The following is a 27,878-nucleotide window of genomic DNA, read 5'->3' on the forward strand; positions in this document are numbered from 1 at the left end:
TTTTGAGGAAGTCAAAAGTTATACATGGATTTTAACTGTGTCAGGGGGCTGGCATCTCTAACCCCTGCATTGTTCTAGGGTCAACTGTATATCCACCTAACATCAGAGCACCTAAATATATAAAACAAATATTGAAGGATCTAAAGGGATATAAAGCTTGCAATACAATAATAGCAGAAAACTTTGATGCTCCAGTTTCAACCATGAACAGATCATCCAGACAGAAAATTAGTAAGGAAACACTGGATTTGAACAATACTTTAGACCAAATTAACCTAATAGATATATAAGAACATTACATCCAATAGCAACATAATATACATTCTTCTCAAGTGCATATGGGCAATTCTCTAGAATAGATCATATATTAGGCCACAAAACATGTCTTAGCAAATTTAAGAAGTTTGAAATCATATCCAGTATCTTTTCTGACACAATGGTATAAAGCTAGAAATCAAAAACAGGAAGAATTTCAGAAAATTGTCAAATGCATGGAAGTGAAACAACATGTCTGTGAACAACCAATGGGTCAATAGAGAATTTAAAAGGGAAATTTACAACTATCTTGTGACAAACAAAAATGTAAACACAATATATAAAAACTTATGGGATACAGCAAAAGCAGTTCTAACAGAAAAGTTTATAGCAATAGACACCTATATTAAAAAAGGAAGATCTCAAATAAACAACTGAACTTTACTCCTCCAGAAAGTAGAAAATGCAGAAAAAACTAAGCCCAAAGTTAGCTGAAGGAAGGAAATAACAAAGATCAGGCAGAAATAAATGAAATGGAAAACAATACAAAAGATCAATGAAATGAAGAATTCATTCTTTGAAAAGATAAACAAAAATAAAAAAATCTTTATGTATACTAAGAAAAAAGAGAAGACTCAAATAAAATCAGAAATGAAAGAGGAGACATTGTAACTGATACAACAGAAATGCAAGGGATCATAAGAGATTATTATGAGTAATTATATGCCAAAAATTGGATAACCTAGGAGAAATGGAAAAATTTCTGGATACATATTACCTAATAAGACTCACTCATGAAGAAATAGAAAATATGAATTGCTGGGAAATAGGGCTAAGAGACATGAAAGGTTTCAGAAGTTTTGCATGGCTTCACCTTGAAGGACTCTGCAGGTGTGTTAGCTCACAGACCAGAAGCTGCTTAGCAACAAGGGGGACCTTTTCAGAAAACGTCTGCAAGGTGATGTGACTTTGAAGCTTGCAAGCCATCACCTGGAGCTTGTGCAAGGCAGAGCTCACCTTAGACCCAAAGCTAAGAAGCTGATCAAAATGACTGCCCAGCAGATAATCTGGAGCTGGAACTACCTTAAACTTCAAGGCTACTCCTGCTTCGCTCCTGACTGCATGTCTCTGTATTTAGAGAAATAGATTAGATTAGTATATGGACTCAGTGTTCTTGCTTTATACATTTTTATCTTTAATGGGTATGCTCAACTAGGTCTATTCTTAACTTAGGGCTTAAAATGTTTATTTTAGAAAAATTTTGTAACTGTCTCTTCTTGTAAATAGAATTAGGTAAGGGTCCCTTGAAACCTTTAGGGAGCCTTGAAACCTTAATGAATGAGCTGTACCCATAATTCTTTAACCAAGCATTTATTGCTGTAACAATAAATACTGATGTAAGATTTCACTCAGGGCCTCCTGGCTCACAGGAATGCTGGAGGACCCCTGACTCCCCCATCACTTTAAACTACACTTTGTCTCTGTCTCTATTATTTCCAAATCTCTTGTGACGATCCTGCCTGGGACCTGTTTTGCTGGCAGAGTAGCTAACTCCCGGCAATGAATAGACCAATAAACAAGTAAGGAAATTGAATCAGTAATAAAAGGTCTCCCATCAAAGAAAAGCTCAGGATGTAATGGCTTCATTGCTGAATTCTACCAAACATTTAAAGAATAACTAATACCAATCCTTTTCAAACTCCTCCAAAAAATTGAAGGAAGGGAACACTTTCAAACTCTTTTTACAAGGTCAGCATTACCCTAATACCAAATTTGGACAAGAACTATAGAAAATTATAGGCCAATGTCATTGATGGACATGCATGCAAAAGCTCTCAACAAAATATAAGCAAACCAATTCAACAACATGTTAAAAAAATCATTCAACATGATCAAGTGAGATTTATCCCTGGGCTGTAAAAATGGTTCAATATATGCAAGTCAATAAATGTGATGCATCACATTAACACAATGAAGGACAAATATCATACGATCATCTCATTAGATGCAAAAAAAATCATTTGACAAAATTCAAAATCCTTTCATGCTAAAACTCTCAACAACTTAGGTATAGAAAGGATACATCTCAATACAATAAAGACCATGTATCATAAACCCATAGCCACCATTGTATTCAATGGTGAAAAATTGAAAGTCTTTCATCTGAGATCTGGCACCAAACAAGGATGCCAATTCTCACCACTTGTATTCAACATAGTATTGGAAGTCTGTGCTAGAGCAACTAGGGCAGAGAAAGAAGTAAAAGACATCCAAATAGGAAAGGAAGAAGTGAAATTTTTGCTGTTTGCTAATGATTTCATTATACACACACCCCACATATATGTATACATATATATACACACACATATGTACTCTCTATATATGCATTTATAAAATCCCAAAAACTCCACCAAAAATCTATTAGAACTAATAAATGAATACAGTGAAGTTGCAGGATACAAAATCAACACCCCCAAAATCAGATAATATTTCTGTATGTTAGCGCTGAACTGTCTAAAACAGAAATCAAGAGAACAATCCCATTTACAATAGCTACAAAAATAAAATACAATAAAATAAAATAATAAAATAGGAATAAATTTAACCAAGGAGGTGAAAGACTTGTACACCGAAACTAAACAAAGGTTGATGCTCCTCAAAAAACTAAAAATAAAACTACCATATGATCCAGCAATCCCACTTTTGGGTATACATTTAAAGAAATTGACATCAGTATGTCAAAGAGATATCTACACTGTCATTCATTGCAGTACTTATTCACAGTAGCTAAAATATGGCATCAACCTAAGTGTCTATCAACAGATGAATGGATAAAGTAAATGTAGCATATATACACAACAGAATATTATTTCACCTTAAAAAAAGAGAAAATTCTGTCATTTGAGACAACACAGATGGAATTGGAAAACATTGTGCTAAGCAAAATAAGTCAGGCAAAGAAGGACAAATACCACATGTTTTCACCTACATGTGAAATCTAAAACAATTGAATTAACATAAGCAGAGAGTAGAATGGTGGTTACCACAGCCAGCAGGAATTGGAGCATAATGTTCAAAGCATTCAAAGTCTCATTTAGATTGGAGCAATAAGTTTATTTTTTTGAAACCTGTTGCACAGCATGGTGAATATAGTCGATAGCCTTGTATTGCACATTTCAAACTTGCTAAAAGAGTAAATTTCAAATGTTCTATACACAAAAAAAGACAAGTATTTGAAGTGATGATTATGTTAATTAGCTTAGTTCAAGTATTCCACAATGTATTCATAATCATAACATTGTTACAGGCTCCATAGCAAGAAAACATTTTTTTATAGTTTTTTTCCTTACAGCTCTCCTATGTTTCAAGTTCCCAGGCCAGTAAGATTTGCTGGCCAGAGCTTTGTAACTGTCTGTTGCACTGATGCATTCCCTTTCTGAGTTTCTTTCCCAGAAATGGTGGAACCTACTTGCAGTCACGCAATAACTACAAAGCCTCATACCTCCTGTTTGTCTGGAGAAGACAAGATAAGTGACACTCCACCATAGACTGTACCCAAGGACCCCCTGAGCCTGCTCACAGGGCTGAAAGAATGACCAGTATTAACCCCTAGCTCATTATAATACTAAAATCCCCACCCTGAGAGGGACTTATCCACCATTTTTTGATCATGAGACATATGTACTAGCATTATTTCTCACTGCTCTTGCGTGCCCTGCACTCCACCCCAAACATGTAATGATGCTCACTCCCCTCATGCATTATTCATTTCACCTCTAGGAAAACCTCTGACCCTGTTGATCGGGGAGGCAGATTTGAGGCAGTCCATACCTCCCCTTCCCAGTCGACGTGTCTCCTGCAATAAATCCTTTCTTCCTTGACAATCCTCCTTGTCTCAGTAATTGGCTTTCTGTCCAGCCAGCAACATTGAACCCCCTGTATGGGCTTGTTAACAACATCATTTTCTGCTTCATAAATGTATACAATTATACTTTGTCAATTTACAATACAATTTAAAATTTTAAAAAGGAACTAATTTTGATTGAATATTTTTTAATGGCTACACAGTTATTATTTATATTTAAATTTGTTTCTGGAAGATCCATTTAGTCCCATTGTCTGTTTATTCTTATTATACTCAATGCCACATTTTAAAATGATTATAATTTATATTTTGTTTTATTATCTCGTACTGAAATTTTTTCTAATACATTATTGTGGCTTCTCCTACCATTTGTGAATGAAAATTAGGATCACGTTGTGAAGTTCCTCCAAAATTTTTATTGGCATTGTATTAGATATAGAAAGCCAATATAAATTGATTTATGAATAATTAATATATTTATTTCTTAGCTTCCATTTTTGATCATGGTCTGTTGGTCTACTTATTCTAAACCCTTTTTAGTTTTATTATTTGGTAATTTTCTAGGTCTCTATTCAAATTCAAATTTTATGATCAGTTTATTGATGTATTTAAAAATTTTTAAATTTATATTATAATTGAATATTTCAAGTGCTTTTTTTGACCAGAGGCTGTTATTCTACAACAGAATTCCCCCAACTGTGATCCTAAGGCAGACTCTATCATAATGTTGAGTTTTATATGCACAGAGTGTTTTCAGTGGCTTAATTTGCATAATTTGTGACATCTCATGACCTTTCAATTCACTTTTCTATATTATTCTACAGCTAGCCCATTCTTCTAGTGTACTGGACTTTGTGGTCTGTAGGAATTTGTGATGGTGAGCTACTTCTATGTATGGAAAGCATATAATATTTATTTTTTAAAATAATCACTGTGCTGTGTAAATATTTTTATTGATTTCAAATAGCTTTTTAGTTAATTCTCTTGGTAGAATATTGTCCCCTACTGTTCAATATTTTCAGTAACTTAAGAAATTGCTCTCTCCATTTGTCTTTTTTACCTCCTCCCTAATCAGGGAAGTAGCAGAGCCATATGATTTAATTGTACCCTTACTAGAATATCCCATTTTTCAAGGGTAAATGAGGGAAATGATTAAAGGGAATTTTTGTCTGTGAAGCTGTAAATAAACTAGATACCATTCCCTATAAAAATGGCTTCCAGAGAAGTGGGGCACTTTGCTGATTTACAGCATATTTCCTTTCCATACATGAGTTAATGCTGTGTTGTTCTCCTGACACTTGTCTGTCCTAAAGAGAGGTCTTAGCCCTTGCTTTTACAAAGTTGGAGTTAAAGAAATATGTGGGAACACTGCTAAGAAAGTCTAACCCAGGCCACCAATACCCACATAGATCAGAAGTACTAGAACCTCTTGCTGTCTTTTCTAGAATGTTCTGGAGTCTTTGCCAATAGATGTCTTGACTATTCAGTTGAAAACATTCAAATAAACAGGCTCAAAGGAGCAGATGATTGTGTGAGGGCTCAAGAACCTCAGTAAGGAGGGCAAGATTAGGGACCAAGAAGGTCAAGGAAGGACCTTCATTTGAAAGGCATTTGCTGTTGGTCTTTGGTAGTCTAAAGAAAGATCACTTGTCAAGAACTTTATTTCTTCCTGTTCTACATGAAAAATGCTTTTTGAAATTATGCAGACCCTATACTAAAAAGATTTCTAATGGGTTTGTGTTTTTCAGACAGGGAAAAATGTTACAATAACAGAGTGAACTCTCCTAATCTGTCATTCCAGATGTTTTCTCTTGAGAGGCCTACACTGTATGGTGGCATTATTCTGGATGGAATAGCTGTAGAGTTTGACTCCTTTACCCTCCTAGAATATCTGTGTGCTACCTAATAGTCTTAAAAATTAAATTACTTTTTGCTTAAATTTCTGAGAAGATTCTGTTATTTGCCATAAAGAACCCTGAATAATACACCTCCTGAAACAATTGTGGTAGGTTAATGTTTTGTATTAATGAACTATTGTTGATTTTTCCTTTTGTCATCTATTCCTTCCTAGCAAAATATTTATCCTAAGTGGCTTTGAGGATATAATGTCATATCAGAGGGGCAGAGAGAAAGATGGAATCAAGTTTTAGGTTTTATAAAATTATAGCCATGGTCCTCAGAGAAATGGAAAGGGATTTAAGTTTGAGATACAGCATTCCTTTCTGTGATTGTGGACGTTATCCTCTAAACTCCAGAAAGGAGAAAAGACTAAGAAAGGGAGCTCAGATGAGAGTGAGATAGGTGGCCTGGGTTGGGGCAGTCATTACGTAGAGGGTTTACATAGACAGTGAAGGTGGGCCTCCACTCATACATGCCTTCTGCACAGAGGCGACCACTTCCTCTGCCAGTGTCCAGGAGTTTCATCAGTGCCCACAGACCATGCAGCCTCCACTCAAGTGAGAACTGTACACTATCTGCACCCTAAAGCCAAGTTAAGTATCCAGATTTCTCTCATTTGCAGCTGCGTGTGATCAAAAAACCACTTGACAGGAGTGATGCTCAACTGTGCCTCATGATTTTGTTCAGTCATATTAGATTTCGCCGTGTTCACAACATGCCAACCCTATGCTAGGACCAAAGTAAATCCTTGAGTGAAAGCATGGAACTGGTGAGGGGAAAAAAGTCTACCTTGAACAGAAAATGTATGATATCTCTCCATTATAAAATGCATCCCAATTTTACAATTTAATATCTCTCTTGAGTCCCTGTGAATGATTTCAAATATAGGATCCAGTTAAAGATCATATTAATAATTAGTACCATAAATAAGCATGAACTGAATTGCTCTGTGGGTGAAACATTGGCTTTATAATTAAACTTCACTTTGCAAATTTTATGGCTCAACAAAAATGCAAGCATAATGATTTCAAGTCAAGTTTAGTGGCTGTTGTTTGGCCTACTGAAGTTGCTCATTCATTTTGTTCCTTGGGGAGAGGAAGCTGGATAGGGAAATTGTGTTTCTTGAATTTTTAGAGTATGATACATGGTGGACCTGATGATGTGCTTGTTCTCTGGAGAGCCTGGATTTCCTTATGAAGTTTCTGGCTCTCATTCTGGAATCCCTCCTTGAGAAGTCGTTCCTGTTCCTGAAAGGGAAAGTGGAGACTAAATTCATATGGCTGGACACATTTCCAAATACATATTTGCCAAATTAGTTTCCATTTTGGTACTTATATCGATCCCTCAATAGCTTTTGACACTCTTTCTTAAAATCCTTTCTTCCCTTAACTTCCATTTTATCATTCTTTCCTGAGTCTCTTATACCTGCCATTAAATTTTCTGGTATTTCTTTAGCTTCAGAAATGTTGTTGTCTTATAGTTTATAAAATAGTGTTGACCCAGAATTTTATTCTTGGGTCTCTTCACCCACATGCAACACAGTCTTTCTGAAAAAAAAAAAACATTGCTTTCCTTTTTTTTTTGCTTCATCTCTGATCTATATATTAATAGTATGGACTCTCAAATATATATCTAGGAAGGTATGAAAGATGGGTGATTTTCAGCTGTAAGGTTACTGTATAATTCAGAATCAGGGCAGATGTTTAATCAGTGAATTTAGTACAAGTCTCTGTAATTTTGGTGGCAGGGATAACAAAAATAAGTTAAGGCGATCAGGGCCTGCAGTAACTCATAGGGAATTTCTGGGCCAACATCCAGATTCAACATAGATGCAGAGTAGAGCCTGGAGAGCAGGAAGGTACTAGAAACATGGGCACTTAACCAATGTGCTTAAGTTAGTAGATGATGAAGGAGTCTTTATGCTCATTTGGGTGCTTTCAGAGACAAGTCATATACCAGGTATGGCAGAAACAAAATCCCTATGAATCCCACTCAGAAAAGACAGGCTGGGTATGTCACCAGGCAGTCTGATGAACAAAAGTTACTTATTGCTCATGAAGTTATAATTTTCTCATTTGTCAAATGAGAAAATAATAGTTCCTATGCCGTTGGATAAAGGCTTGATCTTGGAATACCTATAAAACACTCCTGGAGTGCTTAGTAATGAATTGCTACTGTTTGTTGGTGATAGCATAATGAAAGACTCCATGGGATTTTATCCCGCAAGTAAACAGCCTTTAGTAACCAGATGGCCAGGGTAAAAGCAGTTAGGGAATGAAAAACATAGTAGAGTTTCTGGGTAAGAAAGTTTTTTGGGGAGGCATTAGGTTCTCACCCGTGTACTTTTTGATTTGGGACACTGGAAGAGAACATTGAGATGATGCACTTGAATACCTGAAGTTTAAGGCCTATTGTCTTCTCCTGCTCTGCCAGCAACTGGGCTCTGTCTCTCTCCATCTTCTCAGTCAATTGTCTCAGATGTTCCTGGTAGCTCTTCTCTTTCTGTTCCATCATCTGCTCATTCTTTTTTTGCATTTCCTGCAACATTTTGTTTGCAGCTTCTGCAGATTCTACCTTTATGCGTTCCACTGAGGAAGAAAAATAAGCAGAGAAATATGAATAATAAATCACATGTGTTCCTTTTGCCTTTCCCCCTTTTTTGTTTTATTCTCACGTCATTGAGAAAACTGGTTGTAATTTTTTCACTGAGTAACCAGAAGAGAGATGACCATATATACCAGTTAAGAAAAAACTACCACAGAACTAGGAATGATAGTTGCTATTCCGTCTCTACAATAATAATTCTAGGTGGACTGATATTGCTAACTAACATTTCTAGGACTTTCCAGCCATCGGAGTGCTTTCAGCTGTTCCTACCTTCAATCTCTTTTTCCTTTTCTGTGAGTGACTGATCAGTCTGTAGAAGTGCATCAGCAACATCCTCCTTGGACTCAAAGTATTTTTTCAGCATCTCTTCTGCCTAGTTACACAGGAAGTTAGAATGAGGAAATAAAGACTATTGGTTAAGGCAAAGCCCTGCAATATATATATTAATTCGACATATTAAATAATTTTACCACCCATATAACAATTCACTTTGTAATTCAAATAGCATTTCAAATTTAGTAGGTCTAAAACCCAACTCTGGATCCCCCTTCAAATCTGTTCTTTTCCAATCATCCCAATTTTAATAATTAGAAACTCTATTCATCTAACAAAATCCTTGATACTTTCTTTGTATCATACATCCCATATACAACCACCTGTTAATTGTGTTGGCTTTAGCTTCAAAATACAACCAGAACCCATCACATGTCACCTGCTCCACCCAAACACCCTAGTCCAAGCAGCACCACCTTTAGCCTGGACCGTTGCTACAGCATCAGAGTTGGTCTCTCTGCATCCATTCTTTCTTCCCTACAGTCTATTCTTCTCAGAGCAGCCAGAGTTTTGCTATATTATTTTAAGAAAAATCACACCACTCTCATACTCAAAACCCTCTATTAACTTTCCAACTCATCAAAATAAATTCCCATCTTCTTTCAGTGGACTTAAACACACTCCCTTATCTGGCCTCTGTGTTCTGACCACTCTTCTGACCCTATCACCTGCCAGCCTCTCCTTGGCTCACTGCCTGCTAGCATATTTGCTTTTTTGCTATTCCCAGGATATAAGTCAATTTATTCTTCTGAGCCATTTCTTAAATGCTTGAAATTTTCTTCCCCTAGAAGTCCACTGGCTCATTCCCTAACTGCTTTGAAGATTCTGTTAAAATTTTACTCATCTCAAGAGGCCTTTTCTAAGAACACATGCACAAAATTGTTCCACATTTCCTTCCTCTTCTATAACTGTATTCTGCTTTTTTATTCTTCAGAGCTTTTTTGTCACTTTGACAGGGACTGCTAGAGTCATCCTAAATATCTCTTCTCTTCTGTGTACTTATAACAGAACTCTGATTTTTTTCCTAGCTAGGCGCATGGCAGATCATGATAATATACTGTCTTTTCTACTCAACATTCCTTATAAGTGGGCTGCCCGTAAGATTAAATTCTGGCCAAAAACATGCAATCAGAAATGTTATATAGTACTTCTCAGAAATCTCTTGAAAGGAAGTTGACTCATAATCCTTTTACTCTTCTGTTTTTCCCTTTTCCTTTCCATCTATAATGTGGAACCAACAGCTGAAATTCTAAGTGCCATCTTAGAGCATAAATTGACCTAGAAGATGGAGGCCGTGTGCTAAGGGGCTGGAATGGAACAAAGGGAGGCGTCTGGGACCAAGATGAATATGGAGTCATCATAGCAGCACTGGGCTCCCTCTTCCTGACTTCTTGTGAACAAGAAAGAAACATTTGCATTTTTTAAGCCACTGGTTGTTTTTTTTTTTTTTTTCCATTTTAAATAATATATAGCCAAACCTAATTCTAACTGATATAACCTGAGTATATCAGCATTGAAGAACTGTTAAGAGCACAGATTCTGCTACCTGATCCTGCATTCAAGCTGTACTGCTCATTACCTGTGTGACAGAGGGTGAGTCTTTGTACTTCTCTGTGCCTCAATTATTTTTATAAAATTGGGATATTAAAAATACATACTTTGTAGGATTGTTGTGTATTAAATGAATTAAGCTCTTAGCCTAGCTCCTGGATCACAGTAAGTGCTATCTAGGTATTAACTGTTATTATTATTTGTCAGTAAGGTATAATTTGCTTATTGCCCGTAAGTACTTTGAGAGAACTTGGTCTTTGTTTTGTTTTTTGTTTTTTTTTTCTTAATTGCTCTATCCCCAGCAAGTCGACAAGTGCCTGGCATGCAATTAGGTCAAAATAAATAATGACTGAATGGATAAACAAATAAATGAGTAAAGTCCATAAACATTTTTTGAGGGTTCAATCTGGGCTTCCAATGAGGAACTTGGTATCTATCTCATGGTAGGCTCTCTTAGTGAATGAATCAATAAATGAATGAATCAAAGGCAGAGGTCCTACATACCAATCACAGTACCATTTTTTTTTTTTGTTCTTAGTGGAGTTGAAACAGTCTCCTTAGCAAGTCCCCAGAAATGGTACCCACTGTGTAGTTTACCTGTATTCCCTTTCTGGGTGCCTGATAGTACTTATTCTTCAGTTCCTGCTTCTTCTGAATAAAGAGATGGTAACCTCCTGGTTTAGAAAATGTCCCCTGCTTCACATCCTCTTCTAGAGGGCCAAAAATATCCTGAAGTAAAGCCATGCAACAATCTGATGATGCTTTCATATTCTGCTTACAAAAGTCATCTCGCTTTGCTTCCAACTGGGCCTGTGAAGTTACAAAATACACAGATGATACGGTAAAGCCACGAGGATGTTAACCACACATAGACTACTGGGAGGTACTTCTCCCACAGAGATTGTGGCATCTAAATAGGGCCACACTCCTCACCTTCCCTAAGACAAGTGCTAGTTGCAAAAATGTATCTGCTTCTTTGTGGTTTCCTGGAGCTGCTCTCCCTGTTTTCCTACTTCAGAGAATGATTCTCAAAGCACAGATACTGTTTCATGTGAAACTTTCATCTTTAAGTCTTTAATTTCTGGAATGGTTCAGAGCACCAACACTGAACTCAGGCAGGCCTGCGCTACCACATTGTGGCTTTGTGACATTCAACTTTTGTGAACTGAGGATTCTTTGTCTGTACAACAGGGGGATAAATAGCTATCCTAGATTTCCCGGCAGGATTATACAAAGTGATGTAAAATATTAAGCCCAGTGACTTTCCTAGAAGTGCTCGGTAAGGGGCAAATGATTATTTACTACATTCACTAATGTGAAAATATTTTTGTGTATTTTCTCAATATAGGGCTAATGAAAGTAATGAAGATTGTGCCACAAGTATTTTTCAGTATTTAGAAAGTCTAATAGAACAGCATATTTACCTACATTAACTCAGTCAAGATAATAAGTATCAAGCTTTTTTCTTCCCTAGGTCGAAAGGGTGCTGATCATCTGCTGACACTGACTACCTAGCTTCGCCAGAACCTCTGACTGCAGCAAGGTACCATTTGCACAGCCCTGCCTTGCTAGCCAGGGGAAGGATTTTCCCTTGTCAAGTGGCCATTCTTCAGGCAACAATATTTCCTTAACTTGGAATGAGGCAGACTTTAAAAACATTCTCTAATAAAATCCTTATGACTGGTTTTTCTTTCTTGGTCTTCTGAATGTTTTACCGTTGACTTACATTAAGAAAAAAATCCACAAATTTTTAGGGTTATTTAAAAAATAATTGAATCCCCATGAAAGCAATGCATTTTTGCAACTTTAAAAGAAAAAAGTAAAATAATCCTTTATAAATGCAGTTGTGTAATTTACTTATTTGCTTCAAACACAGCACTCAGAGGAGAGGAAATGAACAAAAAAAATGGATTTTTATTAAAAACTTGGCTGGTTATGGTGCCATTTTTTATAAGTCTAGACTAGGCATATCCTAATCTTTTAATAATGATTGCAAATATGCACACATAGCCAAGTGCTACTATTTCGGGGTCTAGAAAGAATTACTCTCCTCAAGAAGGGCCCAAATTTTTCTGCCTTTCATGACCAAGAACACCAAATATACCCATAATTCCTTCTGGAACTTTTGATCCACATCCTTGAAAGAGCTTTTCATGAAGACTTCAACGGCCTCTCTCTCACTGGCCCTGTGCAGGTCTAACAGCTCCTGGAGGGTCTCCGTGGGCAGCTGCACCTTCTGGCCCATCTGCTGGTCATAGTGGGCAATGGCCTTTTGCACTGCAGCCGAGTTCTCTATCTGGGCCAAGGCCAGGACTGCGTTCTCCATGCAGGGCAGATCCCCACTGCTGATGGCACCGACATAGGTCAGCACCAAGCTCTTTAGACCTACAGAAAGGAATTTAAAAAATTGTGAGTATCAGCTGGTGGACAAAGTATTTTGTATGTTGTGAGTGTCACAAATAATGGTTTCAAAGATTTTCTGAGAAAGAATAGTAATAAAATAATTTCTTAACATTTAGGTGCAGAGGAAATTAAAGATACTCTTTTCTCCTGCTTGTTTCACCCAAAAGGAAGACGTTGGAAGGCAAAGATTACATTAAGGGTATTTTGAGGCTTAGATATCAGGTCTAGATCTTTTCTAATCCTTCTTGTCTCTTATCTCTCCCTGCATTCCTTTTTTCTCTTCACTCCTAACTTATTAAAAAAGTCAAGGAGAAAACTTAGCCTTTTTCATTTTTATTTTCTTTGGTGGTGCAGGCCACTAGTCTTGTGTTTGGTTTAGGTAAATGGGTCATCAAGATATTCTCTTATCAGAGCTACAGATGGGGTGACCAACTCATCTGGATTTGCCCAGGGCTTTACTGGGTATAGCACTGAAAGTCACACATCCCACAAAAACCCAGTCTCAGGCAAATTGAAGTGGTCGGTTACTCAAAAGGAGATAGTTCTTTGTGACTCAATCCTGGACCTTCTCCTTATATAGTTTTAACTACCATCTGTGTGGATGACTGGTGAATTTTGTTTCCTGCCTTGATCTTGTTTTTAAGTTTTGGATTTGTATATTTAATGTCTGTACAATATCTCTTACTGTATGTATCAGAAGACATTCAGTATTAAATAATCCAAATATAAACAACTTCATCCACTCTGAAAAATGATTCCTCCTCCTAATATTACTATCTCAGTAAATAACACACCCATTCAAACAGTTTGTTAAGCTTGAAATTCTGGAGACAGGTTTGCCCCTTCCTTCTGTTTATTCCCTGCATACATCTGTTATCATGCCCTTTGGATTTGATATCCAAAATACGGTTCGATCTTGTCTATTTTGACCATCTTCACTGCCACAGTCTTAGCCTAACCCAATCCTCATTTATTGCTAATCCACTGCAAACATCATCCATTCTCTCATTCTCTCCCTTACAACTCTCCAACAAATTATCTGCAAAATACTTTAAGAATAAATACAAATATCAATTTTACCTCACTGCCCAAAATTCTTCAAGATCCTCCCATAGAGTTTAGAACAAACGCTAATCTCCTTCAAGTCCTCTGCCCGTCCTTTCAAGACCCAATCTTTGCTAACTTCTCCAATCGTGGCACCACTCTGATTCAGGCTACTCTTGATCCAATCACCTGTCTTTCTTCCATTTTCTTGAAGTTGCAAAGTTCTTTCCTGCCTCAGGCCTTCCCCCATGACATCATCTCTGTCTTTAAAGCTATTACTCCTTTCTCTTCTGATTAACTCCTACTCATTTTTAAGTTCTCATCTTACATGTGACTTTCACAGACAAACATTCTCTACCACACAGTGTAAATGATATCTATCTTCTCAGACTCTTTGCTCTTGCATAGCAGCCTATTATGTTGATTTATTGTGTTAATCACTCTATCTACCATTATAAATTTTCAAACTTTTAAAAAAAATATCTTTTGCTCCTATTATGCTGTAATGAGACAAGAAATTACATTTCTGTTAGTCATCATTACACCCATGTGTTATCAACATTCCCTAAATATTTTCAAACTGCTTAACAAGAGAATTACACTCTAGTTAGTGGCAAAGTCTCACTTATAGACAGTATTTGCTCTTTTTCTTTGTTGTTCTGTATGTATCTCCTGGAAGGCTATTTCACAAATGTGGAGCTGAGAAGTCAGTGGAGAAGGTTACTACAGCAGAATTAGATTCTAGTTATCTTCTTTTTTCTCCTTGCTGTTATGAGTATGAGATGCACTAGAAGGGGTTTTAGTTTTCATGTAAAATTAATGTGATCTTTGTGTTATATTTTCCTTGGCATCATTAGACTATGTATTTGTCAGAAGTGACTCTTTTGCTTTCTTATCTTCTACAATGGGCAGAAGGAAAGTCTAGGTAGGAAATAGGGAGAGAGAGCAACTCACGAGGCCCGCTGACTGTGATGCCACCTGAGAGGGTCTTGGCACGGGAATGGCTGAGGATGTAGGAACAGAATTCTGCAACTTGCTCTTTGAATTCAGGGTTCAGATCTTCCTCCTTTAGCTCTTCCAGGTGGACAAGGTACTTCCTCTGAGCAGGCCGGTCGAAAATGAAGCACTTCTTCTCAGGGAAAAACTTTCGGATACACAATCGAGGCTCATTAAAGTTTTTAATTTTTTTATCACTACCTGCAGGAATGAAAATTAGGGGTGGTAAAGCTTCAAACTTAATACTACAAATGTATGATCCTACAATTCTATCATTTTCACAAAGCCTATGTAAGGAGAAAATTAATGATAAGGGAGAAATTTTTAAAAATGAAATTGGTAGAGAAAGAAAAATGTTTTTCCAAGAAGAGGGAAATAATGCCACTACTAGGGATCTACTCAAAGGAAAAGAAGTCATTATATCAAAAAGGCATTTGCACCCAAATGTTTATCACAGTACAATTCACAATTACAAAGATATGGAATCAACCTAGGTGCCCATCAATCGATGAGTAGATAAAGAAAATGCAGTATATGTGTCATGGAGTACTACACAGCCATAAAAAGGAATGAAATAATGTCTTTTGCAGCAACTTGGGTAGAACTGGAGACCATTATCCTAATTGAAGTATTTTAGGAATAGAAAAACAAATACCACATGTTCTCATAAGTGAGAGCTAAATGATGGCTATATATGATCATAAAGTCGTGTAATGGACATTGGAAACAAAGGAAGGGGGAGAGTAGGAGGAATAAGAGGAATAAAAAATTACCTATTGGCTACAACATACACTATTCTGGTGATGGGTATACTAAAAGTCCTAATTTCAGCATTATACAATTCATCCATGTAACAAAAACACTTGTACCCCCTAAATCTATTGAAATAAAAAAATGCCATTTAAAATTGGATTCAATTGATTTAGTCAAGCAGTATTTTCATTTCCACTAACAGAAAAATCTAGAAAACACAGTTACAAAATTATAACCTTCAGCATCTACACAGGAATGGTCATTGTGATATTGTTTTCTCTGTATTTGTTACCCAACCAAACATCATGCCCAATAACCTGGTTTTAGCTTCAGTGAATGCTCCAGGTACTCATCAGCAGAGATGGGCTGTCCATTTACTTCCAGTGCCAGGGAGAAATCTCTGAGAGTCCACACAAATGCTGGAAAGAAGCTCACAAAGTCAGCTGAGTCCTCTACCTGACTGTAGTTATCAGGTGAGGATTTTGCCCTGATTCGATCTGTCAGCTCTGTCACATAGCTGAGATGCTAAATTAAGAAAACTATAGAAAAAAATGTCACTTTTTATACTACATTTTATCCCAGTACTTAGGTAAACTAATTTCTCTTCTCTTTATTAGCTAATTCATTCATTCACAAACATTTAATCACAGACTTCATTCATTCACAAACATTTATTGAGCACCTACTATGAAACAGGCACTGTCTTAGGGACTAAGATTATTGCAGTAAAGGAGACAATGCTATCATTATAAAACTTACATTTTGACGATGAAGACAGACAATAAACAAGTAAACAAATATAAAATCTCAGATATTGACAAAAATTATCTTGAAGAAGAATGAAGTCAGAAAAAGTTTAGAGAAAAACTATGTGTAACTGCATGTGGTACTGCTTTAAGTTGTCTAGTTGTCTCGGTAAATTCTTTCTGAGGTTGTAATTGAGAAGTGATCTGAATGAATTGAGGAAGCCAGCCATGCACAAATCCATTGGAGGAGCATTCCAGACAGAGGCCACAGAATCTGCAATCCTGTAGACAGGAAATCACTGAATGTGTCCAACATATATTGAATATCAAGAAATCCAGTGTGGTAGGACAGAAGTCTTAAAAGAAACAGGAGTCAGGGTCAGGCCCACTGGCTCATGCCCTTAATCCCAGCACTTTGGGAGGCCAAGGAGGGAGGATTGCTCCAACCCAGGAGTTCAGGGTTGCAGTGAGCTATGATTACTACGATCACTTCACTGCACTCCAGCCTGCTGGGTGACAGAGCAAATAAGACACTGTCTCAAAAAAAAAAAAAAAAAAGAAGGGAAATAAGGGTCAGGACATAAACCAAAGTACAAAGTTTAAAATTTAATCAAAACTTAATGAGAAGCCATTGGTAGGTTTTGAATGGAGAGAGGATATGATTTTTTTTAAAGATCATACTGGCTGGCAACACATCTGAGTCAAATGTGTAAGCAAACGAAATAGTTAAGTAGTTGAGAAGATAAACAAGATGAGAGACAATGGAAACTTAGACTAGAGGAAGGGTGGGGAAGGCTGCATTAATTTAGCCATAATCAAATGAGGCTGCATTCAAGAAACTTCAATTAGAAATACTTAAAAATGTACCTTATTTTGTAAAACTCTAACTACTATGTACTTGATAATTTCAAAAAATGAAAACTTTGGTAATTTTAAAGTTAACTAACCTTTTAATGACTTTTTTGTGTCTGCTTTTTGTTGAAAAGCATTTGAATATTTGGTTGCAGCATGGCGGTCCACAGTTTCAGTTGATCCTCTAGATGGGTATCAGTCATTTGTGACCTTAAGAGCATCTTGATTTGGGTTGGGTAGGAGAATGTAGATTCATAGCAATAAATGGTTGAAAAGCAAGAAAGCATTTTTCAGGAATATTGCCAAAGGCATGGGTATTCTACTGCATTTCTCCATATTTCAATTGTATCTTTCTTAGCACTTAAAGATGACTTTAAAATGTCATCTACTGAGAGCTCAATCAGTTCTATCTGTAGTTCTTTAGGTGCCATGGTGATATCAACTAGGCAAGCCTGAAATACTCATTTGAGTGGGATGTCATGACTCTCAAAGTCAGTGAAACTTTCATTGTATTCTCCAATTAATAGGTCTATACCAGCTATGTATTCTTCAGTCAATTTGCATATATCATCCTCCTTATCAGTGACCTTTGTTAACTGGGGAAAATGTTCATCAGAATTTCCTTTTGAAGAAATGCTTTGTAAAAAAGATAGCTTTTTTTTTGAAATGCTTGGATTTTTTTGCCACATATCATACATAGGCTTAGCTTTACCTTTCAAGAAATATTCAAGTCATTTCAACTTGACATATCACACAGAAATGCTGCATACCTATAGAAATCTTCTTTCAATAATTCACATTGCTGATTTTGTTCTTCACGAAATAACTATCTGTTCTCACAGAGATAAAATTTTGGCTAACACCTGTCCCTGTGATAGCCAATGCACTTTAGAGTGATGCAGCAAATCCACACTATGTACCTCTCATTCAACTTTTCCATGTTATGAAACTGACTATGCTGTGTTGCATTTGCACGAATATAGTTAACAATACTTATAACTTGTTGCAAAGTTTCATTTAAAATAGTAGCTTTAGCACAGAGATTTTGCTGATGCAAGATACAATGAAAAGAAATGAGAGCATCTGGATCTGTTAATACATTTTTAATCTGTGCAATAAACCCTTCATGTTTTCCTGTCATGAAAGGTGCACCATATGTCCACACACTCACTAAATTGACCAAATCCAGTCCAACTTCACAACAGTTATTTTGAAATTTGTTGAATACATCTATTCCCTGTGTTCTGTTCGCAAGAGTACCCAAGTAGGAACTCTTCATAGAAAAGAAAATCTTCTGTTATGGCCCAAATGAAGTATAAAACCTGCATCAAGTCAGTAGTATCAGTTGATTCATCTGAAGTGACTAAATAATATATATTTTCCCTTTGAAATACTGAATAAAATTGTTTTGTTAAGTTGAAGGCTAATTCATGCTGACAATCAGTTGTTCTCCTTGAAAGAGGCAGTCATTTGTACTTTGAAACATTACTGGGCTCTAAGCATCCGACAACTTCAGCAATGCATTCTCTCACAATTTCTACAGAACAGAACACAGGGAATAGATGTTTTCAACAACTTTCAACTGAATGGCTTCCCTTTCTCCCCTCGAGTATATAAGCTACTTTATAAGTTACATTAGTGGCATTATTTCCAGGTCTTATTGCTTTTGCTTTTCATCTTTTAATTTCTGCAATACAACCTTTCATGTCTCTCCTAATTTAAAATATTTGTGGTCCTTATGAGTGTTATAATGCTGATGAGCATTGACTTTCTAAAATGTTGATAATGCAGTATCACAAAGCAAGCAAATCATTTTATCTTTAACAGACACATGATAATATTGCAATTCCCAATCCTCATTGAAACAATGTTTTCTTCCTTCAGCATTCTCTGTTTAAGCATACAGAATTAAAAAATACAGTGGAGCTGTGCATCTATTCAACAATTCCACTTCAAACAGAAACACAGCACACCAATGTCAAAAACTGATAACAGACCGGTGTACTCGACCCCCATAAACTCTCGCCAACCAGCCTCGTGGGTGCGATAGTGGTGCCAGTCAGGCGGGAGAAGTTAGAACTAAATCATGAGCATAACAGCCATCAGCTTAGCCGTTTTGGCTTACTAATGTTCTAATTGTGCCAGTTAGTACAGGAGGATTATTTTGTTGAAACTTATTTTTTTTTTATTCTTATTTCAGCATACTATGGGGATACAGAAGTTTAGGTTATGTATATTGCCCTTGCCCCTCCACCCCCCAAAGTCAGAGCTTCAAACATGTGAAACTTATTTTATTCTTTGGTATTTTAAATATGTTCATTTTAAAAATAAAATAAAAATATAAAACATGAATAAAATGTATTAATAAAAATAAAAGGACTTGTTCTAAAAAAGGTGGATTCAGTCAAAAGGCCACACTTAAGGACCTACAAGGCCACATGTGGCTTAAGGCCACAGGTTCCCCACCCCTGGGACCTATGACATGCAAGGTTTGGGATCAAAAAATAATCACCACATAAGACCACTTGAGAGGTCTGCAGAGGAAATATCATCTATAGAGTACAGCTAGGTGTCAGTTAGAAGGCAACATTTAGAGAAGATGATAAGAATACAGAGATTTCTGGAAGTGAGAGCATAAATTCTAGAGAATGTTGAACGTTTAGACATGGACAGGAGATTAAGTCAGATAGAGGATGTACAGAACCTTGTGTTGCTGAGTTTCTAAGAATATGTGTGACCAGGAAGGTTTGAACTTCTGGTGGAGACTGCGGTAAAAGTGGAGATTGAGGTAAAACAAGATGTTGAGGATAACGGGATCCATTAAAGAGGAGACTTACATACTTCAGTACTTGCTTGGCCCTGTGCCTGGTGAAAAAGCGAAGCCGTTCATTTTTAGATTGAATGCTGTTCTAGACCACAATAAAAGGATACTGCAGTTGGTCCATGGCCTGCTGGTTGATGGTTCCCATGCTGTTGTACACGAAGGTGCTGCTCAGGAGAATGGCCAGTGCAAAGATCCAGGAGTCATTCTGGTTGTCTCCCTGGAAGTCAGGGTAGAAGCCACATGGAAGGGTGACTAAGAGAATGTGCTGCCATTTCAGAGAGGTGGAAACTGAACCCCAGCTCTGTCTCTCATTAGCTGTGGAAACTTACGTAACTCACTTCCCTATGCAATATTTGTTTCCATCTGTAGAACGAATGTACAATAGTCAATGCATGATGTTGTATAATTTAAATAAGGCATCATACATAACTTGTTTATGACAGTGGTAAGTACATAAGCACTTGATTAGCAGTAGCTATTTTGATCAGCTGCCAAAGTTCAGACTGGTATCCTGAACTTAGTTTGTGACCCTCTTCCATGTCCATGACACATCCCAGTAAGAAACACTTTAGACAGTAATTAAAATAAGCTCCTTTAATAAGAGTTTTCTATGTCCAAGTATTGTATAGTAGTAATACATTACCCTTAGTGAATAAAGACATTAGTAGATCTTAAGCTTTGCTTCTCTTTCTAGTAGTGCTGCTGTGGATGTGAATATTCTTACCATCTTTCAGGGTCCCCACTGTGAAAAGTCAGACGTGTGTAAAATGTCCAGTGAGGTTTAAAGGCGCCTTCAGTAGCCTCACCAAAACATATTACTAACATGAAAGAAACAACTAAAAATGTCATTAGCCATTATTTTATGGGTTGACCCATAATTAATCAATTGGATTTACTATCTACTCTCAATGCTTAAACCAAGTAAATTAAAAAATAATACATTAATATGATTAATTAGAGCCATAAATCAAGGAGTAGGAGTGATAGTGCAAAGAAGGCTATTGATCTGACATATGTAGAATTTAACAGATTTATTTTTTACCTTCTCTACATCTCCCAGGCCCTCAGTGTCCAGCAGAACTAAAGTGTGGTCTGTCGTCTTGGGATGAGGCACACACCACATCCAGATTCCCTTGGTGTGAGACTGCACCGTGGAGCCCAGAGAGAAGCCTGCAAAGGAGAGAGGGGGTAAGACAGGAAAGAGATTAAACAGCAGATACTTAGACACTGGGAAAATAGTTAACATAATCAAAGTTAAAAGACATAAAAGAAACTACAGCCAGTATTAATCTTAATTATAATCCTAGAAATAGGAAAACTACATATCCAACACAGATTGAAACATTTATTTTTCCTTAAATTTCAGTGGAAGCTTGCTGTTGCTACAGTAACATTTTAGTAAACGTTTTATGATCCATTATTATGTAGCTAATTTTTTCATTAACACCATACTTCTTCCAGAAAGGCACATTTATATTCTTAAATGGGAAAATAAAGGCCAAGTGGGAAGAGTCAGTTGACTCTAATCTTCCAAAGTGAATTAAAGAGCCATGATGGATTGAAAGTTAGTTTTCAATATTCAACCCCAACTCTAACTTCCTTTCCTCATACCCCTACAATGGATGCTGACAGTGTGACTGCACAGAGGTGACTCATCCAAATTCTGCTGGTGCCACTCACCCTTGTTCTTCCCAGCCAGCTTGTTCATCAGGTAGGATTTCCCCGTGCGGTAGAGGCCCACAATAGCCACCACCACCACAGGCTGGGTAATGGCAGACAGGGTCTTCAAAGCTTCCTCATTAGCCACCAGTTGCCCTTTAATGTTCTCAATGAGGCACACCGGGCCTGGCATGTGGATCTCTGAGGCCATGTTTATGGTGTTCCTTTATCTGCAAGGCAAAAGATGAAATGGAAAGCAATTTCTAGTTAGTTAGCCAAGCTGAACTTCGCAGTATGGACTAAATTTTTGTTTTCTATCCTTGAACTTTGTTTTTTGTACATTTAAAAAAGTCTTGTTTCCCTTTAAGACTGTCCTACAGACTTTTCCACTGGATCTCTTTAAGATAGCTTTATTTGGAAACAGTGAGACCTACAGAGAAGATTCACAACAGGTATGGAGAGTTCCCATATATCATTTCCCCAGCTTCCCCCAGTGGTCATATCTTACCTAACCAGAGGTGGGTAAGGGAACAATTACTGAAACCAGGATTTTAATATTGATACAATACTACTAACTAACCCACACACCTTATTTGCATTTCAGCAGCTTTCAACTATGGTCTTCCTGCTCCAGGACCAAATCCAGGATCCCTCATTGCATGTAGTCATTATGTTTCCTTAGTCTCCTTGCATCTTTGATAATTCCTTATTCTTGTCTTTCACGACCTTGACATTTTAGAAGAGTACCGGCCTGTGATTTTGTAGAATATCCCTCATTTGGAGTTTTTCTGATGTTTTCTCATTATTAGATTGAAGTTACATATTTTTGGAAAGTATGTCACAAACGTGATGTTCTGCCATTTTAGTGTCTTGGATCAAAGGATTCACGAGGTTGACATGACTTATTCTGATGCTATGATCTTAACTTTGATCACTTGATCACTTTGTTAAGGTACTGTCTGCCAGATTTCTCCACTATAAAATACTATTTACCACTTTCTCACTAAAAAGTACCACTTGAAGAGACACCTTTGATACTATGCAAATATAGTCTCATCATACTTTAATATTTTTTTCAGCTATTTTTACCATCCATTGATAATTCTTGCGTGCAAATTATTTACTGTGGTGTTTGACTGAAGGTAATTTTCTATTATTCCTTCTACATTTATTAATTAGAGTTCTACTGTGAGCGAGAGTTGTCCCTTCTCCTCCATTTATTTCATTTACTCATTCAATCATTTAGTTCTATCAGTGTAGACTTACAGATATGTGTTTTGCTCTGTGAGTAACACTTTTCCATTATTATTTATTTCGTTACTCAACTTGTCTGAGTTTGGTCATTGAGAGCTCACTCAAGCTGGGTCTCATGTTCTTTGGACATGCTTCCAATGTATTTTTGGTGCTTCTTTGCTTTCTGACACCAAAATATATTCCAGTCCATCTCATAGTTTTCCTGATTCAGCCTTAGAATCAGCCATTTCTCCCCAGAATTCTGGTTTCTATCATTGCATTATAGTACTTAGACACCAAGATATCACACCAGGTGTGTTCATTACCTCTAGGCCCTCTCAGGGGAAAAGTTAAAAAATATATGTTTATATACTAGCACATGAATACACACATCTAAATTTCTTTTTTACTTATCCATTTCTATATCCAAGCTTAAGTTTCTTCTGATATTTCCGATTCCAATCCAACACAACTGAATTCATCCAAACTTTTCCCCTTTGTTTTTAACCCTTTTCTATGACTATGTAATTGTACATAATATATTTACTTATTCAATTCTAGTATACATAAAGTAGTTTCAAAGTTATTAATTCATAACTCTGTGAAAAATAAATTTGTTAACTAGAGTACATAATAAGATGACAGTTTTTTGTCTTTAGTTTTATGCATACAGTTAAAACACTACATAATAAAATTGCTTGAAAAATAAATAAATAAAATTTCTTAGTTAGTTATTTCCTTCTCCATCCTCTTCTGTGTGGTTAAATTATTCATTTGTGATACAGTTAGATTCAGCCATTGGTTGATGTTAAGTATGTATTTATTTTTTGCGATTTTGAAATATCATGGTTCTAAAGTCAGAGCTTTACAAAAATCTGTGGCTGGAGAAGTGTCAGTTCTCCTTCACCTTACCACTGTTTTCCCATCCCAGCTGTTTTTCTATTCTTTCTATTTCATTCCTACTCATCCTCCATAGATACCCAATCTTGTTAGATTCTGTCTTATCTTTCTTGTATTTTCTTTTCACAAATGAACGTGTGTATTTTCTTGTTCACATTTTCTAACATGGAGATTACAACGTTTAGGTATATGGAAATCCCTCCATATCAGTTCATAAAAAGCTTTCCCAACCCTTTTGACAGGTGTCTACTCAATTATGTGGCTATACCACAGTTTGTTCAATCACTCTTTTATGTATGGACATTCAGATTGTTTCCAATATTTTGCAATTACAAACAATACTGCAATGAATAACTCTACTAATCTTATGTATGTGTATTTTTATATTGTTGCAGGAGTAACTTCAGGATAGATCCCTACAAGTGAGATTGCTGGGTCAAAAGGTATGAGTGTATCATTTTGTTAGGTGTTATGAAATTCCTACCCAGAAGAGTGTACCAGGTTGTATCACATCTTAAATCTCCTTTTCCAGAAAATGGAATTTTTTCTAGGTGTTTCACATCTTCTGACTTACTTCCAGTATTTCCTTTGGAAGCTTTTCATGTTTACATTTAGATCTTTGGATTGAACAAGGCTTAACTCTCTGAACTCATGTATAGAGTAATAGGGAGCCTTCACCTGGGAAATGTTATGTTGAACGTATATCTACACTTTGAAGCATGGATGCCGTCCTAACCAGCCTTAGTCCTGGTTTCTTCCAAATCTCTTCAGGGGCAGAGTCTCATCAGACTGTGGGACTGAGCTTATCCGATAACTTCCTCCTCTGACTGTTCCGGAAGCCCTCCCAGCTACCACAGTCCATCCCGCCCACCCACTCACTGGTTCTTAATATTTTCTGCATGCCAGCATTCACATGTTTTTCACTCAAGTCTGATATCTCAAACCTGACACTTAAGTCTGTTGATTTTTGACTCCATTATGTTACCAGATTTTGATCTCTCTGTTTTAAGATTGAGTCTTTATTCCCTCCATGTGTATCGGTTTGCATATTACTTGTTTCAAGTAATGAAGACATCATCAGGAAACATTCCATGATAACCCGGGGCTTGTTTGTTGTTTGAACTCTGCTGCCTATGGAGCATTAGATACACAATTGTAAGCATATCCTCTTTAACCAGGCCTTGATAATTTGATAATTTTTTAAAGTTAAAAGAAGTAAAAATCTTTCTTCTAGTAATGCCTTAACTTTGTGTTTTAAACTTGAATGTCTCATTCTCTATAACTTAAGTGATCATGATACAATATTTATAATATCTTTAGGATACAAACAGAGGCAATAGACACTGCAGTTTTCATTCTTATCCTAAAATGAAGAGCTGTTTTCCTCAACTATGGACCTGATCACATCTGACTTGCTCTGCTGACAGCTTGTATAAGTATCTGACTTCCCACCTCTTCAGGGGAAAACGGTAAAAAAGCCATTTATTTTTCCATTATCAGGACTTATTTCCTCTTATAACAATGGTCCACAGAGAAGCACACTGATAATTTCATTTTGTAGCATGAGGTATTCCACCATAAAATGGGAATAAATCAACAACTGATTCAGAAAAAGTGGCCACACAAGGATTTTATAAGCTCCTAATTACAATAACTTGTTTCCTCTTTTTGAAAATTCTCAAGTTGCCTACCTTCATTTACCTATAACTGTAAAGTTTGGCCAACAAGAAAGTGATGGAGTCTGAGTTTATTTAGGTAGATACTAATAAATAAAGGTAATTTAAGATGGTGTCAAGAAATAACCTTAAAATTTCCCATCTCTGTGTAGGCTCCACCTCTGCTGCAGCCTAATTCAACACAGCAGGAACAGAGGGCACTTAAGGGACACGCAGCCCCCTGATGAGACCAGGATTCAACTGGACTTGTGTCCCACAGCTGGCTCGGTGCAGCCTACCTGGGAGATGGCCATTTTAGACAAAACGCATGGACCTTTATAAATCTTTTCCTATCTCTGTCCAGTCTTACCTGGAAGCAGAGATCCTTTAGAGTTGTCAAGAATGCAGCTTCGATGAGAAGGGTGTAAGTCCTTATCCTCTTCCCTCTTCTTCTGAGTTTGGCTGCAGTCCTTTCACTCTCTTTCATCTGTCGCTGGAGTTTTGGACTTTAACCAGGCTTTGAAATGTGATAATTTTACCCTTCCAATCCCTTGGGGCTTGCCAGAGTCTCTTCAGAGACCTGAGGATTAGACAAGTTAAAAAGAAAAGTAACCTCTGCAAAGAAATACAGTAATATGAAACTGAAAGTAGGAATGTCAGGAAGTAACTCACTTACTATAAAAGGACTCTCTGAGAGCTGCCCTGGTGGGAGGGTTTGACATGATTTCTCAATCAGAACATTCCGATTTTATTATTGGGAGAAACCTTAGAGACTGCTTGCCTTATTACCTAAAAAATTTCATTGGATCATTTAAAATAATGGGTTTTCTTTAAAAAAATCTTATTTGTTTTTATTTCAGCATAGTATGGAGGTACCAGTTTGAGAAGGCTGGGGATGAGAAAGTCTCATGTAATAATTTGTAGGTCCAATGACCCTGAATATTACGCTTATTAGCAGTGGATCTTGTAACTCATGTTTAGTGATGAGGACTGGAAGTGCCCTGAGGGAATGTCCACTTTTGAATCCTTAGGATCTGAGCCATGTCTTGACACTTAACACGGAATAAATAAATGAATAATTATGAAGATAGTACCCATTTATTGCACACTTGATACAGACCCACTGTCAACTTCTTTACATAGATTATCCTATTGTATTCTTATCACAAATACTTTTACCACAACGTTACAGAGAGATTTAATGACTTGTTAAAAGTACAGAGCTACTAAGTAAGATCTGAACCCGAGAAGTCTTGCTCTAAAACCCAGGCTATCAACTACTTCACCAACATACCTCTGTGCTTGCTAAGTGAACAATAATAATAACAATGTTTCTTGTTTGTCAGTTGCTTTATAGGCCAGAAACATATAATCATTTAAACACTATCATAATGCTTCACGTATGGGGTGTGTATTATTCCCTTTGTCCAAGGAAGGAAAGGAGTCAGAAAGAGGTTAAGTAACATGTCAGCCTAAAGCCAGTGACTTACACTAAGCTGGCAAGTCATTGAGTGAGATTCAGACTCAAAAATCCATTTCATTAATATCACATTATTTCTCTACTCTAAACTGCCTTTAAAAGAAAGAAAGATAGTGGGGAAAAAAAACAGTGAGAATAAGATCCTGTGTGTGTGGGGGGGGGGGGTATGTGTGTGTGTGTATTAATGTTGGTGAAATTGAAAGTGCAAGTAGGGCAGGATTATTTCAAAATAGAACTAATGCTGGGAAATCAGCTGCTTTTTTTCTTCCTGAACAATAAAATTTATTGTTTATATCATGCATGCACAAAATAGTTTCAGGACAACTTAATCTTTGTGAATTAGATGTAATTTAAGGGCAAATAATGATGAAAACTTGTTTATAAGTTAAAAAGAGCCCATTTCTCCAACTTCTTTTTATAGTTTTTTTGTTTGTTTGTTTGTTTGTTTGTTTTTTAAAGACAACTGGGTCAGAGGCTTTTCTCTAACCTTTTGAATATGAATAAAACTCTCCAGGGCCTAAATAAAGACATTGTCATCTTTGCAACCCAGAGAGGTCTTCAAGATTCTGAGCTCCATGTCTTTTGAAATGTAAACACCCATGAAGACAGATCTCCAGTCTCCCTGACACCATGGGAGCATAACCCTCGTGTCTACCCTGGATGTAATCACTTCTCAGGGAGATAAGGAAAGGTTTATTATTCTTTCAGATGAGGACAATTAACTATGCAAATAGCCACCTCAATTCCCAAGTAAGCATAGGATGAACCACGTGAAGAAAGGTACAACAAAGTTCATGATGTAACAGCAACTTGAGGGTCAAAT

At 36.7% G+C, this 27,878-nt stretch overlaps 1 protein-coding gene across 2 annotated transcripts; it reads right to left on the bottom strand.

The window, feature by feature from the left end:
* Nucleotides 1-6,221: 6,221 nt before the first annotated feature.
* Nucleotides 6,222-26,160, bottom strand: LOC138390702 (guanylate-binding protein 2-like). 2 transcript variants are annotated; one of them, XM_069480172.1, is made up of 11 exons: nucleotides 25,946-26,160; nucleotides 21,809-22,017; nucleotides 21,171-21,298; nucleotides 20,236-20,345; nucleotides 16,024-16,223; nucleotides 14,912-15,154; nucleotides 12,615-12,895; nucleotides 11,108-11,320; nucleotides 8,897-8,999; nucleotides 8,414-8,607; nucleotides 6,222-7,266 (listed from the first exon to the last, which is right to left on the bottom strand). In XM_069480172.1, exons 2-11 carry the CDS (start codon nucleotides 21,996-21,998, stop codon nucleotides 7,150-7,152), a joined length of 1,779 nt encoding a protein of 592 aa, XP_069336273.1. In that variant the 5' UTR covers nucleotides 21,999-22,017; nucleotides 25,946-26,160; the 3' UTR covers nucleotides 6,222-7,149. The 2 variants fall into 2 exon arrangements, with proteins under 2 accessions (XP_069336273.1, XP_069336274.1); XM_069480173.1 differs by lacking the exon at nucleotides 25,946-26,160 and having other exon boundaries at nucleotides 21,809-22,028.
* Nucleotides 26,161-27,878: the final 1,718 nt, after the last annotated feature.

The sequence above is a fragment of the Eulemur rufifrons genome, chromosome 8, assembly GCF_041146395.1.
Source record: "Eulemur rufifrons isolate Redbay chromosome 8, OSU_ERuf_1, whole genome shotgun sequence".
In the NCBI taxonomy this organism is placed as follows: Eukaryota; Metazoa; Chordata; class Mammalia; order Primates; family Lemuridae; genus Eulemur; species Eulemur rufifrons.

Coding starts and splice junctions, on each gene's coding strand:
- LOC138390702 (XM_069480172.1), bottom strand. CDS start 21,998: ATGGCCTCAGAGATCCACATGCCAGGCCCGGTGTGCCTCATTGAGAAC. Junction 16,224..20,235: donor CAGGCCATGGACCAACTGCA/GTATCCTTTTAT, acceptor TTAGCATCTCAG/CTATGTGACAGAGCTGACAG. Junction 15,155..16,023: donor TTCACTGAAGCTAAAACCAG/GTTATTGGGCAT, acceptor TCATTCCTGCAG/GTAGTGATAAAAAAATTAAA.